Here is an 18,406-nt window from a genome sequence, read left to right on the forward strand (position 1 = left end):
ATTGCCTTTAACTTTTTATGAACATGTTTTCCTTTGCATTCTTTTTTTTGTAGATTTCTATATTATTATTGTTATTATTATTATTAGTTTGAATGGACACCTTAGCTCCATGTGTGAGCGTGTACATTTGTCACCCTTCTTGTACCAGTTGTCTAGCACTGCGCCTAGTTATTCCCCCCTAGGTGCAACTCAATCTCAGGTCGAAGTAAAGGTTTTGCTTTCTCCATACATTCTCATTACTGTCCTCTGCTTGTTTCACCTCTCTGTCGAGTCCAATAGTGCCCTCTCCCCTCCCCTCCAGCCCCACACTGAAATGTACAGTATACCTGCCTCCCCCAGTGCCTCCTTTTGAAGTCAGGATTAGTTCCACAGGATTTTCTTTTTTTTCTACTGCATCTGGTGTTTTAACCCATCCATTTTCCTGCCTCTCAATTAATAGGGCTAATTGGGTTGTCTTGTTTGCCTTAATTATCCCAACCACTCACCATCCCCTCAAAGAAGACTCATCCATAATCATGGTTCTCTTTTTGTGTCTTAGATTTCAAACGCAGCATTACTGCTTATTCTCCTTTATCATTCGATTCATTTCTGTTGTCATACTCATTTTCTTGTGATGAAAGTGAAAACAGTTTCTGTTGTTCTTCTCCTTAAACATGGCATCTGTAAACCAAATAAGGATGGGTTAAAGTCCAGGGAAGTGGTCACATTTCAATGTCATGAATGGAATAGGTCTTAGTGGAAGTGTCGGTATGAAAAATGTTTTTGAAGCACTTCTCCTTTTGAAAAAGTGTTGCTTGGTGATTATTTTTTCCTTCTTTGAAGGTTCTCTGTAGGATTGTTATTTATTTTTTAATTTTCCTTTTGTGATATCAGTTTAAATCACTGTATAAAGGCCCCATGATTCAGTATAAAGTTGGATTTTTTTATATGTATTTTCTTTGGTGTCATGACTGGGGATGTTTTTCTTTTTTTCCCTTCAAGTATATATCTACCTCACTCTTTTAAAGTATATGTATGTGTATGAAAACAAAAGTACATCTCACCTTTTCTCATTAGTCCGTATAAGGTAACCTCACAGTCCTCTGGATCCGGGTAGAGCTCATTATCAATACACACCACACACACACCTAGGTTGGAGTGGAGATGGGATGTAGCTCGTGTGGTTCTAATTCTATTTAGTCCCGTATGCTTAACGATTGCTGTATCAACAAAATTTTCTGCTGGTCCAAAGATTTAAATAGAAAATAAAGTATGTTGGTAGTATGAGAAAGTATGAGGATTTTTAATGTATGTGGTACAGATTATGTTACAGGTTTGATTTAATAAAAGACATTGACTGGCCTGTATTTCTCAGGAAATGGCTTAAGTCCGACTCTCATGGTTTGAGCGCTAACATGCTAACCTGGTTACCTAATAATGCTAACTTAGAATAACATCAAATGACTATTGTGATAGGAAGGGTTTACAGTAGGCTACATAAAGTCACAGTACAGTATGTATTGGTAGAGAGAAGGACACAGCTAACTCAGACATCCAGGGCCGTAGCCAAGACATTTTAATAAAGTAGAATCTCATTTACTGCATTTCTATACAATTTAAAAACTGCCAAATGATATTTGGAAAACAGCAAAAACAACCATTGTCATATTGGTTGCTGTAGCTTCATTCACCTCAGTTGTTCTACAAATACATAGCCTACTAGTTATACAATTAGATGAAACACTATAATTGAAAATGTACAGAGTTGTGTAGCAGAAAAAGTATTTTATTAACAAAAGGTGAACAAATACGTTTGCTAAACATAACTTTTTTGTTGTTGCAGTTTTATAGTTCATTTCCGGCAATTCTACACATGACTTATGCCATGTTAATATGATATCTGAGTGAGAGTAACTAACTAAATCAATGGAGGCCCCTTGGAGGTCTGGGCACCTGGGCACATGCCCTGCGTTCCCAGTCAGTAATTTGTCCATGATTACTACAAGTCTAGATAGCTAACTAGAGTAATTTACCAATCTACAATGTTTTCTGACATGGGCTGATTGAGTGACTGTCAGTGACATATACACAAGAGAGACTGCTGATGCACAGCCAAGTTTCAAAATTGCACCTTATGTATGCTATTATTCTAATTCTCAACAGTAAGTTGAGAGTTCCTTTTTTTAATTCAAAATAATTACTGAGGTCTGGACCTCGGTGTCCTCATATCATATGTAGCTACACCCTGCAGAAATCCCATCTCACCTCCTCCTCAAACAAGGGTTTCACAACAAGAAATCCTCAGATCATACAGCTGCCAAGAAGGGTGAAGCTGAACGATAACTTCTTTATTTTCAATTGTATCTATGTATTTAGGTAGATTTCAAACAAATCAGTATGTTGGAGTCAAGCAATTTTTTTAAAACAAAAAATGGGAAACATTGCATTTATCATCTTTAATCATTCAAGACATTTTGCAAGACAGAAATCCTTTGCTATTGTAATGTACTGTATATTGGAAAACAAGGTAGATCAGAGGATGTTTGGCTTTAGCCTGAATTCTGGATAACTAAACCACTACTGACATCGAAACAACTCCTGTAGAATGTTTGCCAACACTGGCTTCTGGTTACAGCTTATACATTTCTTCTTGTAAAACTGGTCATTGCTAATATCCTATGTAAAGTACTGATTTCCCCTAAAGTAAAACTGATGGCACTTATTTCTGTGAAACCCTCTTAGTGAAGACAACATAAACCATACTCACATACTCCTACACTCAATAGCCCCACAAGTTCTCAAAGTCAGTGCTACAACTATGAAAATAAGCTTTGTCCCTTATGTTGCTGGGAGAAGTTGAGCGTGGAAATAACTGGCGTTCGAGAGATATTAGGTCAATATGGAGTCATTGTGGTACATGAAGGCAAACACAGGTTAAGACACCACATACTCTGTCCTGGGAGGGATGTCTCAAAGCAGACCAACTGTAGAAAGAACATCTACAGCCGTCTGCTGCTGCTCCAGCTCCTCATGCATCTGACAGACAGGACACTGTTGGTTCCTCTGTACTCCTTAATCATCTAATCTCTCCATCCTATCCACCTGCTCCCAATGACTAACTTTTCTAAATAGCACCTACAATGCTCCCACATTCAAATATTGTAGTATTTTTTTTGTCCCCTGTTAAGATTTTTTAAACTGTTCCAATTGGCTTGGAATAGACTTAACCTCTGAATAGACTCAGATGTTGAGGTAGTTGATGTTAATGTCCCTTCATTGTAATCTTCATGATCCTCCTCATTGTGATTAGTCTTAAGACTGCACCCCCTGCTTTCTCTATTCTACTGCTGCTGATAATGGCGCTGCTTCAAAAAGGGTGTCTCAATCTGTGGGTGTAAATCCTCTAAGACTGGGCCAATATCAATGGAAGTGTAGTTGAGATGGCATGGTTGGATTTAGACCTCAAATTCTCATCAAAGGTCTTTGTCATGAAGGTTCATAGAAAGGTGAAGCTCTGATTTTGTAGAGCAAAAGACAAGTGGAGTTGAGGGCATATAAACATGATTCTGATTTATGGAGCAGAATGGAGAAAGGTTTTTGGGTTCACAGGTCAACAAAACCTGGAAGGCTTACGTGTTCAATATTCTGAAGTTGTATACTTTTTTAGGCTGTAAAGTCAAGCGGGGGGTTGCAGCAAAAGAGACTTGGTTGGATGAATTGGCAGAAACAAATGGCTATATATATATACTACCAGATTTTTAAGAAATAATTCAGATCACCGTTTTAACAAGGGCCCTGTGCTACTGTTGTTGAGTACAGTATAATGGATGGGAGTGTTTCACATTTAGATGTAGTCTTTCAAGTGTTGGTGTCTGTAATGATCAAAGATAGAGATATGTGATATGTATTTCTTCTTTTTTTCAGTTATCAAAATTGGTTAAAGGGTTGGCCTGTTGCAAAGTGATTATTTGTTTTCTTGGAATGCTGGCTGTGTTCCTTAGTTACCAGAGGGTTACATACCTATTATAACCACAACTCAAGTAGAGACATGGACATAAATAGGACAGACATGTTCAGTAGATTACGGGTAGTCATGGCAGAGAGTAAATAGCATGACTAGAGTTTTAAGAAGAGTTGTTTACAGTAGAGATGGTTTCTTTTTGCATTGCCAATTTGCAAACATGGAGATAAGATTGACTGAAAAGGTTTCATTTCAATTATTATTAATATAATTGTAATTGTATTTTCTTCAGAATGTTCTATATGCAAACCTCAGGTTTATAGAAGATGCATCCATGCAATCAAATCGCAATAATGAGCTTGAGGTTTATCAGTATAATTTTTCAGGCACTGTTGTTCTGCTTTGCATTCCGACAACTTCAAAAAGGGGCCTTGATCTACTGAGAAGATTTTACTTCGTTTTTATTTACCTATACTTTCACAAAATCTGAATCTCTGTGTCATTTCAATGATTGGCAAATAGATTTGGTTAAACAGCTTGGCTAGACTGTCTTTTTGCAAGTTCTGTATCTGAGGCCTCCTGGTTTTTCACACGTATAGTTGAGATGGTGTATTTTTGACATGCCATTCTCTTAATGTATATCTATGAGAATTTCTTGTATTTTTTTCTTAAAATTTGAATAAAAAAGTGAATGAGAATGATGACTTGCTGTCATGACTGATTGCTTATGAGTTATACATTATCCACATCTCAACATACGTGACTATATTCCATACTTGTATATTTAGCAGAATGACTTACTGTTTACAACACATTGTTACAGTATGAATAGTAACAATACGAGTGGGATGATCTAACCAGTCATGGATGATCTCCTGTGTGCACTAAGCCTGAGGTAGCCATGGTTGGGTCTTCGGGAGTCTTGGAGACAGTTGTCATGTGGTCTTTGGCTGTTTGTAGGGCCTCCAGCTGGTTGAGCATGGCCTGAATGACAGTCTGCAGCAGTGGTACCAGTCTTTCAGGAGTGGCCAGGCTGCCTGAGGCTGGCACATGGATGAAGGCTGCCCTCCCATGGCCATGGTGCAGAGAGCAGTAATACACAAAATCACACAGGTACCTGGATAAGAGGGAATGCCTTACAAATCATTGTCTTTACTATTGATGTACAGTATGTCTGGGATATATGGAACCCTACCTTCCTGTGTCCCTTGAGTAGATGACCTCCAGACCCATTTGTTTGAGGTCCTTGGAGAGGGACCTCATGTCTATGATTGAGTCTAGTCTATCTGATCCTCCCTCAATGCAGCAATGATTAACAGGACAAAAGGCACACACCTCTCTATCTCTGTAACCATGGTTCTTGCCTGTCTGCTCCAGAGAGATGCCTCTAGAGCCCGGGCTATTCCAAGGTGTATGGCAAACTGGGAATCACAGAGAAAAGTCAGTAGGTCAACCTTTACATGTGATTACTGTACAGTAATGGGGCTGAAAAGCAGTATAGACACAGGTAAAGAAGCAAAACATATTTTAGTTATTTGACTGTTCGAAGGGGATTGCACTCTTGTTCCAACCCCCCCTCCCATCATGGTATGCATATTTATCTTTGGGTTAACAGTTTCCCACATGCCAACTATAACCTGCGGTGATTTGATGTAGCTCACTGGTACCTCTTTAATGTAGATATTAATGTTCTCTCCCAGTCCAACCTTCTCCAAACCCTATTGCAAATGCTCGACATGGTATATGCAGTTTGCACAATAATTAAATGTATTGAATGAAATGTACACATTCAATTGAGATATCCAACATGTTACATTACCTGAGCTGCCTGCCAACTAGGATTGACCAAGTACTCTCTGAAAGGTCCGAACCCTGATCAAAAATAGAAACAGAACTGTACAAAGGGGAACACCAGCGCTTTCCATTCCAGTAGCCAAACAATAGCCTACATAGCAGAAGCTTACATTTGCTTAGCTGTCAATACAACATACAACAGCCTAATATAACTTCGAAATAAAACTTTAAAAGTAACACAGACCAGTTAATAATACCACGGAGACTTCATCTGCGTCTATTACGCGCGACTGATACTCTCCATTTTAAGCAGGCAGATGAGTCAGACATATTCTGTACGTGCAGAAATTAGAATCCCTACCAATGAATAACATGTATATCTGTGAAGTGTAATCAAGAACAGTTTGTTTTCAAAAAATGGTTACATTTTGATTTTATTTTATTTGTAGGGGTGTAGTCAACTGTCTCTGTTGGAACGGGTGTGCGGTTGCATCGTACATTTCTCTCCACTTGGTAGAGCTATAGCCCAACATAGGAAAAGCAAATAAGAATTTCAACCCGCTAACATCTGCCAGGATAACGGGCCGCTGGAAGCCTTGATTAAGCCTCCGCCCACCTTCTGCACTTAACAAGTCAAGCCCTCATGCTGAGTTGCATCACAGCTCTGCTCCCAGACGCACTCGCAAATAAGACCAGAGTAACATTTTCTCCGTACTGAAATATAAAGAAGCGAAGGAGTAACATTTGTAAATGACAAGATGTTACAATTCAGGAGAAGCGTTGAAGCCGAAAAACATCAATTACAGGAGCTCAACAACAGACTGGGCCAGTACCTGTCAAGAACAATGCAATTGGAGCATGACAACGCAATCCTCAAAACTGAAATAAACAAGATAAGACAAGAGAAGACAGTGGAATGGGACAACCAATGTATGGCCGAAATGCGGGACCTGAGGAGAATGGCGGGGCAACTATCTTTTGAAAAGTCCCGAGCCGAGACTGAACGAGAGAAGCTTTGGCAAGAGTTTCAGATGTTACAGTTGATGTGTTGTGAGGAGCAGGTAGTATGCAAAGACATAGGTGGAGAGCTAAAAGGTTGCGAGAAGCAGCTTCATAAAGCTCAACAGACCAATGGGGAACTTGAAGAACGTCTGTTCCAGCTTGAGAACGAGTACAAATTCATTGAGGATGCACACAGACAAGAAATGACCAAGCTCCGGAGCCAGGTGCATTCACGACCTATTGTTACCCAAACCTACCATGGTCCTCCAGTGGTCTCGATGGAAGAGATGCAACATTATGCCCTCAGCCTGTCCGAAGGATGGACTGACACCTTAGAGGTGTATCGAAGGAAGGTCGAAGATATGGAGGAATCGATCAACGCGGACCAGACGAGGCTGGATGATCTCCAAAGGGAAAAGATGCAGTATGCCTCAGAGTTTGACAAATTACGTAAAGAGGCTGAAAAGCAAGGTCAGATTCAAATACACCTGGAGGAACAGCTCATATACATGCAGGAGAACTTCCACGGGGACATCACCCAGTATCAGGTCAGCAAATGGGGTTTGCATCCAATGTTTAGACACCATTCAGTGTCTGTCTTTTGACAGTATATATACAAAAGTCATAACAATGCAGAAATGTGTGTTATTTTTGGTTCTGTTCATGGATTATGTAATGCATGCATTTCTACAACATGATTGGTGCTGCGCACAGATCGCACAGCCTTTCCATTAGCGATGACTGCCTCCTCCTCTAGGTGCCACACATTTTAGGAGAAAGAGCTGTATTGTTACTCCATAGTAAATTAAATTGCTGCAATCTCAAACATCGTTTTTTTTGTTCGTTTTTTCCAGTTATTTCTCATTATCATATTTTATACTATGATGCATAATTATTATGATGAGTGAGATGGATCCTTTACCTCCTTATAATAAATTATACTGCTCTGAAGTTTCACTATATGACTTTATTGATCAGATATTTCTTCAATGATAATGTTCACAGTATGCTTCAAAGTCATGTTTAAACGACACAAAATGTGCATATTTGTGCATGTACTTCAATCACATTGGCCCACAGGAATTAAAATGGGAGCAAAGGTTACTGCAGGAACTGAGAAATTGATACATGAGCCTCACCTCCTTGTGAAGTATCGCTTTCCTACTTGGAGGGGCCTTGTACTACTTTGCGATTCTAAATGAGCACAACTACTCCATATAAACTATCAACCAGCACCTGTTCCCTGACAGGCCTGTTGGGACCACAGTGTGGAGTGACATTTGCTTGTATCACACCCACTGGCTACAATCCATCCATTGGTATCAGCCTCTTATAGATGATATCAACACTTGGTCGATGGTTTTGAAGCCAATAAATCTTGAAAATAATCTCAGCAGCTTTGATTTATAGGCCTGTGCCATTAAAATGGCAACCCCAGGGTGGTGGAAGGCCCATAACTTCCCTCATAACTACAGAGAAACATGCATTCTGCACCTGTTCAGTGTTTCAGGCCAGACTAAAAGGATTGAACATATTACGGCTGTTAGCTGTACCAGCCACTTAAACCAATTAGCTGTTACAGAGACTCAGTATCCTACTAACGATGGAGCCCTACCAAGCAGATCAAGCATTTTACTCCCATGCACATTTCCAAAATAATTTCAAGGTACATCATGCATAATGTTATCATAAACTCTTAAGTGATGTTTAATTGTTCAAAATAATATTACAATTCCTGGAAATGGGTTTGAAATTGAACCTGCCACTCATTCAGTGGGATGCATATGTCAGGGATCATCAACTAGATTCAGCCAGGGACCGTTTCTTTTTGAGTGGATGGTCAGGGGGCCGGAACATAATTACCAATAATTTGTAGACTGCAAATTGACCGCAAAAGCCCAAACAGATATAATATTTGACTAAAACATAATCATTTGAAACCTTGCTTATATTTGTATAAGATGACGTCTCTTTATTATGCATGTAAATACGTGATAAAAAAATTCCCAAAACTAAAATCACTTGGAGCGGATTTCCTGGTGTTTTTTCATTTCCAACAACAAATGTTTTTTATTTATTACTATTTTTAGCTCAGAACACCAAATAAAACCACTGGACAAATTTCACCTGTAGGCTGCCAGTTGGGGAGCCCGCAGGTGAAACATCAGACTAGACATAAAGGGACAGTTGTTTACCTAGCTGTTTAGTCTGATGCGTTTGAAGGATCACCCATGATTCAGCCAGTCCATCCTGCTTATCCTAGGAAAGGTGTCTCAAGGGCCTTTAAAACAGGTGCACAAAACAAACAGCAGTGCCACATTCACCTGTACACACTCAATAGAATTGGATCTGTTACCTACTGAGGGAGAATCGAGAGGGTTAGATGGTGAACGAAAATACCTTATTGAAACTGACACGTAGTACAATGAATGATCATATGGGTACATTAGAGGGTCAAATCTGGACAGTAAATTGTGGCCTGAAAGATGGGTTTATATTCGTATTCAGGGTACCACCTCTCATCTGAATTCCCTACATCTGATATTGCAATATGTAATGAGCAATGTAATAAATACATTAATATGTAATCCATATAGACCAACCCTATAATTATAGTCTCATAACAGTATTTGAGAAAAATGTATGACCGGATAGAAGACGATGCACATGCTCAAAATTCCATTCCATGGTCTCTTTGCAGGTGATTATTGATCAGTTGGAGTGGGAGCGGGAAATGTTGGCCAACACCATGGCAGAAAAGGTCAGAGACCATCAGCAGCTACTGCAGGTCAAGATGGATCTGGGCATGGAGGTGGCTTACTACAGGTATGTCTTATTCTGTACTGTTAGTCCTTTCTGAGTTCTATAGTGGCCACTATAGAGATTTTTAGCAGAGATTGCTGTTATGCAACCAACAGTAATTACCAAGACATAGTACTGACAACCTTACTTCCCACATGATCCAAGCACAGTTAAAAATGTCATGTTACATTATTCTGCCTCATGGGTTAGAGCTTGTGTAGTGCTCCTTTTTACCATAGTAAATCGGTGGAGGTGGCTGAAAATGCTGATTCTGAGGAAATGCTGAGAGAATTGTGGTGTAGTGCTTTTGTAATTACAGTCAGTTTATTATTGCGGTTTAAAAGTAACATAGAATTACAAAGCAGACTTTACAGTATAGTATACATCGGTTTTGCCTGTCGAACCAGAAATTTGATTTGATTCTGTCATGTTAGGCCCAACACTGACCCTTCAATGCTGCAGTGTTGTTGGACTTGAAATGTATTTATAGTGATTTCACCCTTCACTGTAGCTGCAAAGCAACTGCTCTGCTGCCCTCCCATTTGGCAGGGGCACTTAGCATTCCTCCAGACAGCCTTCTCTAATATTAACTCCTGATGTTATCTACAGTGTGTCATGTCCTGACCATAGAGAGTCCTTATTTTCTATGGTGGAGTAGGTCAGGGCGTGACTGGGGGGTTAGTCTAGTTTATTATTTCTATGTGGGGTTCTAGTTTTGTTTTCTATGTTGGTGATTTTGTATGATTCCCAATTAGAGGCAGCTGGTAATCGTTGTCTCTAATTGGGGATCATATTTAGGTATCTTTTTCCACCTGTGTTTTGTGGGATATTGTTTATGGGTAGTTGTATGTCATTGTCGTCACATTTCGTTATTCTTTATTGTTTTGTGTGTTTCACTAAATAAAGATGTGGAACCCAGATCACTCTGCAGCTTGGTCCGATAATTATTCCAGCGAACGTGACAGTGTGATTGTCACGCCCTGGCCATAGAGAGGCTTTTATTCTTTATTTTGGTTAGGCCAGGGTGTGACTAGGGTGGGCATTCTAGTTTCTTTATTTCTATGTTTTCTGTTTCTATATTTTTGCAGGGTATGGTTCTCAATCAGGGACAGCTGTCTAGCGTTGTCTCTGATTGGGAATCATACTTAGGCAGCCTGTTTTTCCACCTTAGTTGTGGGTAGTTGTCTTTGTTAGTGGCCTGTATAGCCCTAGTAAGCTTCACGTTTGTTTTTGTTGTTTCTTGTTTTTGTTGGTGACATTTTTCAAATAAAAAGAAATGTACGTTCACCACCCTGCACCTTGGTCCTGTCATTTCCCTGACGACGTTCTTGACAGTGATATCTGTAGGGATATTTTGCTCATTTGTAAACAGCCAAGACCTAAACAGTTTGGTCTTAGGTGAACAGGAAATATTTTGTATTTATTTCTCTGTTAGAAAAAAAGTATTAAAGTGATTTGTGTTGTTGAGCCCTGATATGGCAATGGCAGACGAATACCATGCCACTACAATTCACATTGGACCACTTCAAGAACACTTCAATATTATCAGAACCGAGGCTAGTTTAGTCCCACAACACTAGTACAATCCATGCACATAGTTATATCAAGCAATGACATTTAAGATTAAATAGCCATGTCAATACTTACTTGCTTCACACTTGTTATCCTGCTTTATTTTAAATTGAACCTTTATTTAACTAGTTAAGTCAGTTAAGAACAACTTATTTACAATGACTGCCTATACCAGCCAAACTCGGACAACTTTGGGCCAATTATGCTCCTCCCTATGGGACTCCCAATCACGGCCAGATGTGATACAGCCTGGAATTGAACCAGGGTGTCTGTAGTGACGTCTCAAGCACTGAGATGTAGTGCCTTAGCCTTTTACCATGTCTGATATCCATGTCTTTACCATGCTTCGCCTCGTTGCTATGACTACATCACAGCCATGATAAAAATGTCATGGTAAAACCCATGGCTTCTCACATATTATTGCTTAATTCAGAAATCTAATACAAACACTAGTCTCTTTTTGGTCTCTTCCGGGGTCTCTCTTTGTGTCATCTGGTCTGTAGCCTATATAAAGGATATTATTTACATAATATTACCTTGTCTCTCTAGGCTCTTTATGTCTTATTTGAAGAGTTAGCGGGAAAGCTGGTCTGTCAACTAGGTGTGCGTGCCTGTGTTCACATTAGAATAGTAGAGAGCAGACAGCAGCACATTGTAGCTGTTATTTTTAGGTCAGCCTTTCGGGAGACACACCAGGGACATTCACAGGGGTTATAGCTTCAGCAAAGTCTCATAGCTTTTGTTTTCCAACTCTTATTTTGTGGAGCCATTACTTTGCAGAGGTAGGTGAGCTGTTCAACTTTACTGGTACAATATGTTTGTTGTTAGATGTCTTTTGGTCTGTTATGGTAAAGTGTTGTTGTTGACCTCTGCTCTTTTCTGTATATGGCCAGATCCATGGGTTGTGTTCATCGTTTGGTAGCCTACCTCTGTGTTTTATTTGAGGTTTGAGATGGCAGGGCAGAAAGATCAGCATCCTCCTGTGAGGTGATTTTGTATTTGTGTGAAAACAAACCATTGCTTAATTGTGAAGAAGCAATATTGCCCTAGGAATACAAATCAAATCATTCCAATGCCATGTATGTACCCTTGGTTTTAATGACATTTTGTTTTTGTTTCTCTATAGGGCGCTTATTGAAGGAGATCATCAGCAGCATCTGCAGTCAAGAGGAAGAGTCATAGGTATTGTACATAACTTTCAAATAAGTCATACTTTCAGCCGGGACCTTTGTGTTACTATACATTTGAGAGTAAATTTACTTTAGACATTTTTTCTATTGCTTACATCCTTTTGGTAGTATTTATTTGTTTTACTCAATACTCTACAAACTTACTGTATATACAGGGAATCTCCAAAATAAAGCAAACATCAACATAGGACTTTGGGCCACCACGACCCAGAACAGTGGTAAATTGGGTTGATATCTGGTGACTGAGATGGCCATGCCATATGGTTTATATAGTTTTCATGCTTATCAAACCATTCAGTGACCACTCGTGCCCTGTGGATGGGGGGAATTGCCATCCTATAGGGGCATAGCTATGGTAGCCAAAATAATGGCCTGCCCTGCAGTTTTTAAACATGACCCTAAGCATGATGGGATGTTAATTGCTTAATTAACTGAGGAACCACATCTGTGTGGAAGCATTTGCTTTCAATATACTTTGTATTCCTCATATTTCCATGATTTTGTCAGTTACCTGTATATACACTGAGTGTACACAACATTATGGACACCTTCTCTTTCCATGACATAGACTGACCAGCTGAATCCAGGGGAAAGCTATGATCCCTTATTGATGTCACTTGTTAAATCCACTTCAATCAGTGTAGATAAAGGGGAGGAGACAGGTTAAAGAAAGATGTCAAAGCCTTGAGGCAATTTAGATATGGATTGTGTATGTTTGCCATTCAGAGGGTGAATGGGCAAGACAAATATTTAAGTGCCTTTGAAAGGGGTATGATAGTAGAAACTAGGCGCACCGGTTTGTTTCAAGAACTGCAACGCTTGCTGGGGTTTTCACACTTTTCACGGGTTTTTCCTGTGTGTATCAAGAATGGTCCACCACCCAAAGGACATCCAGTCAATTTCACACAACTGTGGAAAGCATTGGCGTCAACATTGGCCTGCATCCCTGTTGAACACTTTCGGCACCTTGTAGAGTCAATGCCCTGATGAATTGAGGCAGTTCTGAGGGCAAAAGGGGGGATGCAACGTAATATTAGGAAGGTGCCCATAATGTTTTATACACTCAGTGTATATTCAGTGATAGACATTTCCCAATAACAACATTCATTTGGTGCTTCACTCTCCACCTCAGATATTAAGATGATGCCTCCACAACAGTACAAACCAAGAGTTTTCACATCAACCAGACAGGATGTAAGGAAACATCTGGATGTGAAATACATGGAGCCAACCTCAAGCTTGAGAAGATCACCTGTTCCATCTCAGTATGGTCACACCAGTCCTTCCAGGGTCATACCTATCTCAGTCAAAGGAAGCAGCTACAACAGGAATCAGAGTCCTGCCACCAGAAGGGACATGGTCTCATTCACTAAATCCCAGTCTGCATCCTCAAGCTCTTCCTCCACTACAGTTAAACCTGTGGCCCAGAGTACGGTCAGGAAAAATATAGATGCTCAGAAGAAAGTTGTGGAGGAGAGGAGTGTGAGAATCAAAGAGGTGTCACAACACTCAGCTAAGGATTCTCTTGACCATTCTCGAGGCACAGCAAACACATCCAGTCCCATTGCCTCACCCACTGCTGACCCCAATTCAGTAAGAATAGTGTCACCACCAATGATGAGTCTTAGCAGAAACACAGAGGAGGACAGCAAAAAGAAAGCAGAGAGGCAAGTTGAAAGAGAGGTGAGAGGAGATGCATTTGGTCTTCAGAATGTAAAGATGCATGCCAAAGATGGCAGCATTACAGCAACCACGACAAGTGATAAGATGGTCCTAGACTCTGTGTCTATGGAGGAACTCATTGAGAAGGTCATGAAACCTGCTGGTTTGGATCGAAAGGTCTGCAGCTCATCTCCAGACTCCAAGATCACTTACCATGTGGAGAAAACGGAGAAGGAGGACGGGTCAACAAAGACACAGATTATCCTGGAGTCCAAGGTGCAGGAGGAGCTGGATATGTCAGAGGACTTTGCACTGGAGGAACTTCTCAGCAAGGAAGTGAAACACGTGTCACTGGAGGATATCAAGGGCACTGCAACAGGAAACATGATTCAGAATCTGCTCAGCCTTGGGCTGCATGGAGGAGAGGACATGGGAAACAAGACTGTCAATGTGGAGATCATTGAGGAACCAGTGGAGGGTTACAGTGACGAGGAGTACGAGTTTGAGGAGAAGTCCACACCCAAGTTCTCCCAGCCCTCTTCAATGTTCTTTCAGATTGAAGAACTAGAGAATGACCCTCACGGCACCATATACCATGAGAGTGGTGCTGAAGTAATGAAAACCTCCATGACAGTAGCAAACTATGGCAGTAATGGTGGATCTGTGAAGGTCCAGGAAGACTTCAGAGATAGTGAATCTCCATACTACAGCCACAACCAAGAGTCTCAAGAGTATTTTGTCTCCACACCTGATGGAAATCTGTCAGAGCCTGAGGAGGGTGGTGGTATAGCATCATATGGACATGGTGAACGACCCTCCAGTGGTGGACGAATGGTGGACGACTTTTCAGATGAAACGTACTACCAGGAGGGGAAGTCTCAAAGAACAGAATTTTTGTTGAGGAAAGCGATAGTTACAGACCTGCATTGGACAGCCAGTACATGAAAGATGACCACTCCTTTGCCCAAAATAGTTACTCAGAGTGCATCATTGAAGAGGAGACCATCCGTGTCTCCCCACAGTGCAGGAGTCAATGCTTGGATACCTGAGAGAGGAAACTCTGGACCCCAAAGAGCAGCTGAGAGGAGCCCTAGAGCAGCTCCAAGGAACAGTGTCAGGGAGCCTGAAAGAAGAGTTGGCTCTCCTCACAAGACGTGGCAGTGATAGTCCTCAGAACATATCTGTGGACATAAAAAAAGTACACGAGTCCTCTAACAACGGAACCACGACTATTGTGGCAGAGCTCAAGAGCTCAACAACTCTAGAGGACTCTGGGCAGCTGGGGGAGCAGGGGGATGATGTATCTGAGGAGCAGATCATGGCGGCTCTATGCTCCTCCAACCTTGGAGCAGAGGGAGGATACACCCTGGACACAAAGGAGATGTGCTGGGTGACTAGCAGTGAGGGACAGGGAGGCGAGTCCTCAACTGATGTCACTGAGAAGCACATCAAGCTGGGGCAATCAGAGAAGTCATTCCCCTTCCAGATGGATGTAAATAATGGCCAAGGACAGGATCCCCCACTGAAGGTCACTCATAAGAAAAGAGTTGCCACAGTCTATCTTGAATCTAATGAAGATGAGTTCTGATTCAAATTAGATATTTTTATTATAATACTCCCCATATTAAGTCACACACCAGTCAATCAGTTGCAACGAACTGTAAGGTGATGTTATTCGATGTGATTCATAAATTGCTATGCCTACAGTTGTGATAAGAGTACAAATTATAGCCACTGCATATATATATATAAAAGGTTTTAATAGCACTTGTTACCCATTTTCAAATGTCTCTCTGCTTCTTTTTAAGAATATGTTATATTCATTTCCTGCTATATTTTTGTACTAACCTGTACCACAGAATAGGGCTGTCTTTTTGCCTGAGATACTATAACCAAATATGGAACAATGCTAATATATCCTCCATTGTTATGGTTAATGTTGCAGTCTTAAAACATGTTCAACATTTACAGTATGTATCTAGAAAAAAAACATTATACCTATTGTTTCCTGTAATGCCATGTTATTTTTAACCACATTTAAAGCTAGTGTTTGTTACTGAGGGAGTTCCTGTTGTTAATAAGGTTGTTAATGCTTATTAATTGTTAATGCTTGTTAATGCTAATGATGGCTATATTTGAATGTGTTTATGATCGGGGACAAAAGTATGTGTATCATGTCTTGTCAAATGAAATCTACTCCCTATTAATCATTTGAATTGGAAAGAAAAAAAGAAAAAAAATCAAATGCAATTCTAAATCAGATGGGGTGTAATCGAGTGATTCTGATCACCACTTAGCAAAACCACTAAATGTTTTCTACACGTTTGACATTACTATTAAGTTTCAAAGGTTTGTACCCTCAAAAGGGTTTTATAGTTTATCCTTCTGGTTCCCTCACCATGATATTTTAACCTGTAAATGGCTTTAGAGGGAACAAGAAGAAATCCAACCGTCTTGAATTCCAAAGAGAGGTGTTTTCTCTGCCTGTAGAGACACTGGTAGCAAGACAGACATACTGTAAACAAGGTGGAGTGAACTTAAGGAAAGGAGAGACAGACAACGAGAGAGAGAGAGAGAAGCTGGAGATAAGCATATGGTTCATGTCTGAGATAAGACCTGTACATCTACACTGAACAAAAATAAACACAACATGCAACAATTTTAAAGATTTTACTGAGTTACAGTTCATATAAGGAAATCAGTCAGTTTAAATAAATCTATGGATTTCACATGACTGGGGATACAGATATGCATCTGTTGGTCACATATACCCTAAAAAAAGGTAGGGGCGTGGATCAGAAAACCAGTCAGTATCTGGTGTGACCACCATTTGTCTCAATCAGTGCGACACATGTTCTGAATGTTGTCCCACTCCTCTTCAATGGCTGTGCGAAGTTGCTGGATATTGGTGGGAACTGGAACACGCTATCGTACGCATCCGGAGCATCCCAAACATGCTCATTGGGTGACATGTCTGGTGAGTATGCAGTCCATGGAAGAACTGGACCATTTTCTGCTTCCAGAAATTGTGTACAGATCCTTGCGACATGGGGCCGTGCACTATCATGCTGAGGTGATGGCGGCGGATGAATGGCAAGACAACGGGCCTCAGAATCTCTTCACTGTATATCTGTGCTTTCAAATTACCATCAATAAAATGCAATTGTATTCATTGTCCATAGCTTATATCTGCCCATACCATAACCCTCCTCACAACATGGATATCAGCAAACCGCTCGCCCACACGACGCCATACACTCTGTCTGCCATCTGCGCGGTACAGTTGAGACTAGGATTCATCCATTTTTTTATTTTACCTTTATTTAACCAGGCAAGTCAGTTAAGAACAAATTCTTATTTTCAATGACAGCCTAGGAACAGTGGGTTAACTGCCTGTTCAGGGGCAGAACGACAGATTTGTACCTTGTCAGCTCGGGGGTTTGAACTCGCAACCTTCCGGTTACTAGTCCAACACTCTAACCACTAGGCTACCCTGCCGCCCCATCCATGATAAGCACACTTCTGCAGTGTGCCAGTGACTATCAAAGGTGAGCATTTGCCCACTGAAGTCAGTTACAATGCCGAACTGCAGTCAAGTCAAGACCCTGTTGAGTACGACGAGCACACAGATGAGGTTCCCTGAGATGATTTCTGATAGTTTGTGCAGAAATTCTTCAGTTATGCAAACCCACAGTTTCATTAGCTGTCCGAGTGGCTGGTCCCAGACGATCCCACAGGTGAAGAAGTCGGATGTGGAGGTCCTGGGCAGGCGAGGTTACACGTGGTCTGCGGTTGTGAGGACAGTTTGAAGTATTGTCAAATTCTCTAAAACAATGTTGGAGGCACCTTATTGTAGAGAAATTAACTTGCCAATTGCAAGCTTCCTCTAAACTTGAGACATTTGTGGCATTGTGTGATCAAACTGCACATTTTAGAGTGGCCTTTTAATGTCCCCAGCACAAGGTGTGCCTGTATAATGATCATGCTGTTTAATCAGCTTTTTGATATGCCACACCTGTCAGGTGGATGGATTGTCTTGGCAAAGGAGAAATGCTCACTAACAGGGATGTAAACAAATTTGTTCACAACATTTGAGAGGAGTAAGCTTTTTGTGAGAATGGAACATTTCTGGGAGCTTTCATTTAAGCTCATAAAATATAAAACACTTTACATGTTGCATTTCTATTTTTGTTCAGTGTAATTTCAGTAAACCACAGTACATATGAATTCCCTTGGCTTGAGCCATGTTGTGTTGGTGACCAGTGTTAGGATTCACCTTGGCTTAGAGGTGAGTCAGGGATCTAGTCAATCAGATCCGCTTTAGCCGACATCCACATAGCGGTTGTTTTGAAGGTGTCAGAAGTGGAACTGCATTAGAGCTGTCAAATCCACAAATGGCTCCCGGCATTATACCTAAAGCGGACATTGCCAATTATTTCTATAT

At 40.7% G+C, this 18,406-nt stretch overlaps 2 protein-coding genes and 1 long non-coding RNA gene across 3 annotated transcripts; 1 reads left to right on the forward strand and 2 right to left on the reverse strand.

The window, feature by feature from the left end:
* Positions 1-3,667: 3,667 nt before the first annotated feature.
* On the reverse strand, positions 3,668-5,332 carry LOC121846673 (pyroglutamyl-peptidase 1-like protein). The gene is made up of 2 exons (XM_042323151.1): positions 5,136-5,332; positions 3,668-5,057 (listed from the first exon to the last, which is right to left on the reverse strand). Exons 1-2 carry the CDS (start codon positions 5,201-5,203, stop codon positions 4,802-4,804), a joined length of 324 nt encoding a protein of 107 aa, XP_042179085.1. The 5' UTR covers positions 5,204-5,332; the 3' UTR covers positions 3,668-4,801.
* A 10-nt stretch (positions 5,333-5,342) lies between these two features.
* LOC121846674 lies at positions 5,343-6,033 on the reverse strand. Its single transcript, XR_006083600.1, has 3 exons — positions 5,979-6,033; positions 5,760-5,812; positions 5,343-5,658 (listed from the first exon to the last, which is right to left on the reverse strand). It is a non-coding gene; the product is annotated as an uncharacterized LOC121846674 (long non-coding RNA).
* Positions 6,034-6,369: 336 nt separating this feature from the next.
* On the forward strand, positions 6,370-15,961 carry LOC112252380 (synemin). The gene is given in 6 exon segments (XM_042323152.1): positions 6,370-7,284; positions 9,438-9,562; positions 12,237-12,292; positions 13,433-14,837; positions 14,870-14,973; positions 14,976-15,961. Coding segments are annotated over 6 exon segments (3,057 nt in total). The 5' UTR covers positions 6,370-6,492; the 3' UTR covers positions 15,551-15,961.
* The last annotated feature ends 2,445 nt before the right edge of the window (positions 15,962-18,406 follow it).

The sequence above is a fragment of the Oncorhynchus tshawytscha genome, linkage group LG06 (genome assembly GCF_018296145.1).
Source record: "Oncorhynchus tshawytscha isolate Ot180627B linkage group LG06, Otsh_v2.0, whole genome shotgun sequence".
Lineage (NCBI taxonomy): Eukaryota > Metazoa > Chordata > Actinopteri > Salmoniformes > Salmonidae > Oncorhynchus > Oncorhynchus tshawytscha.

Coding starts and splice junctions, on each gene's coding strand:
- LOC121846673 (XM_042323151.1), bottom strand. CDS start 5,203: ATGAGGTCCCTCTCCAAGGACCTCAAACAAATGGGTCTGGAGGTCATC. Junction 5,058..5,135: donor TACTCAAGGGACACAGGAAG/GTAGGGTTCCAT, acceptor CCTCTTATCCAG/GTACCTGTGTGATTTTGTGT.